General features: G+C 52.2%; 1 protein-coding gene across 1 annotated transcript; it reads left to right on the top strand.

The window, feature by feature from the left end:
• Positions 1-431: 431 nt before the first annotated feature.
• On the top strand, positions 432-1,237 carry LOC109776892 (uncharacterized). Its single transcript, XM_020335555.3, has one exon. It carries the CDS (start codon positions 546-548, stop codon positions 1,023-1,025), a length of 480 nt encoding a protein of 159 aa, XP_020191144.1. The 5' UTR covers positions 432-545; the 3' UTR covers positions 1,026-1,237.
• The last annotated feature ends 657 nt before the right edge of the window (positions 1,238-1,894 follow it).

A 1,894-nucleotide genomic window follows, 5' to 3' on the forward strand; every position in this document is an offset into this window, starting at 1 on the left:
ACGATTAGCACATAATTTTTGAACACAATAGAATCAGAGCTGCTCACATACATGCAACATGCACGTACACTCATCTATGAACACGCACACACACCCTATCCCTGTAATAAGCATGTTCGAGATGCTATAAGTCGGTGCAAGATCTTAAGATTGATGAAGTAACCACGTGCGGCTCGTAGTATTAAACCCCCGGAAGCGACATAAACCTGCATGATTCATTATGCAAGGTTAAAAAAAAAAGCAAGGAATCCATCAACCGGACGCCGCCGCGTGCGTGCGTCAGAGAGCCGGAGACCCAACCGTCTTCCTCCCCACGCATTAATAAGCCCGCGCCTTAAATCCCCGCTCCCAACCGTCTTCCTCCCCAGCTCTGACGACCGTATCCATCCCGGAACGGGAAACACCAACCTGCTTTCCACCTATAAAATCCGCCCTTCCCCACCCCCCAATCCCACAACAGCAAACCAAATCCCCCAAGACCAAAAAAGGCCCCAGCAACCCAAGCGCGTCGACCCCATCTACTTTCAGAGATTTTATTAGTCGAGATGGCACAGGCGATCGAGGCTCAGAGGGAGGGCGCAGAGGTGTACCACGGCGCGGCGCTGTGCGCGGAGAAGGCGGTGGAGCTGCTGGCCGAGACCAACATGCCGCTGGGCCTGCTGCCGCTGGCGGACATCCAGGAGGTGGGCTACAACCGCGCCACCGGCTTCGTGTGGCTGCGCCAGAAGAAGGCGCTCACGCACACCTTCAAGCAGATCGGGCGGCAGGTCTCGTACGCCACCGAGGTGACGGCCTTCGTCGAGGACCGCAAGATGAAGCGCATGACCGGGGTCAAGAGCAAGGAGCTCCTCATCTGGATCACCCTCTGCGACATGTACATCGAGAAGGACGATCCCTCCAAGATCACCTTCAAGACGCCCACCGGGCTGGGGAGGACCTTCCCCGTCTCCGCCTTCGAGAAGCAGGACGACGGCAAGGCCAAGGCCGCAGCTGCCGACGGCAAGGAGGCCGTCGTGGCCAAGTAGGTGAGGACGGCCGGCATACTCTACAAAGTTTCGATCAAGAGTTCTCGAGTCCAGTTTTTACTATATACGACGATTACTATTTGCTGTAATCTTTTTAATAAACCACGCATTATATAAGGCTGTAATACTCTGCTCCGGTGTTTTGCTGAGGGTTGTATCATGCACATGATCGTGCCATCTTTATAATCTTATATGTGCTGTTCGCTGCTTAATTCGTGTGAGCCTTTTTGTGTGGCAGTGTCACGAGGTGTTCGTGACTACGTGTTCTCAGATTTTATTTTAGGCATGAAAAGCTTCTCTCCCCCTTCTGCATAGATAGACAATTCTGGTCTCCTGCTATTTAAGTGAAGTCACGTATAGCTAGATTGGTATATCTGTCAACCAACTTTTTTGTTTTTTTAATTGACGGTAGCTGTCAGCCAATTGATGCAGAGTGCTACTCCTCAAATCAAATTGAAGTAGCGCGACAACTAGAATCGACAATTTGACCTACAACGGGAAAAGTACCTTTGCTTTAGCGCTCCGGACGGTACTTCTATTGAACACGAGCTAACGGCAACTTCAACGCTGACCAATCAAACAGACCTCACCAAATGTCTCCAGGCCATCTAATCTATACCTGGCAATGGGCAGCCCGGCCCGACCTTGCCCACGGGCCAGACCTGGGCCTAGTTCTTGAACCTGATGGTTGGGCTCGGGCTTGTTGTATTTGCAATTTAAGGAAGAGGCCCGGCCAGAGGTCTGACGGCCGGGGCCGGGCCTAGGTTTTCTGCTTTGAGCTTCGTTATGCCCGGCCCGACCTAAGTTATGTTTAGGTATAATCTAATCTAACCGCCGTCAACAAATGTCCATCCCTGATCCGCCTTCTC

This window comes from Aegilops tauschii, chromosome 3, assembly GCF_002575655.3.
Source record: "Aegilops tauschii subsp. strangulata cultivar AL8/78 chromosome 3, Aet v6.0, whole genome shotgun sequence".
Taxonomy (NCBI): Eukaryota; Viridiplantae; Streptophyta; class Magnoliopsida; order Poales; family Poaceae; genus Aegilops; species Aegilops tauschii.

Coding starts and splice junctions, on each gene's coding strand:
- LOC109776892 (XM_020335555.3), top strand. CDS start 546: ATGGCACAGGCGATCGAGGCTCAGAGGGAGGGCGCAGAGGTGTACCAC.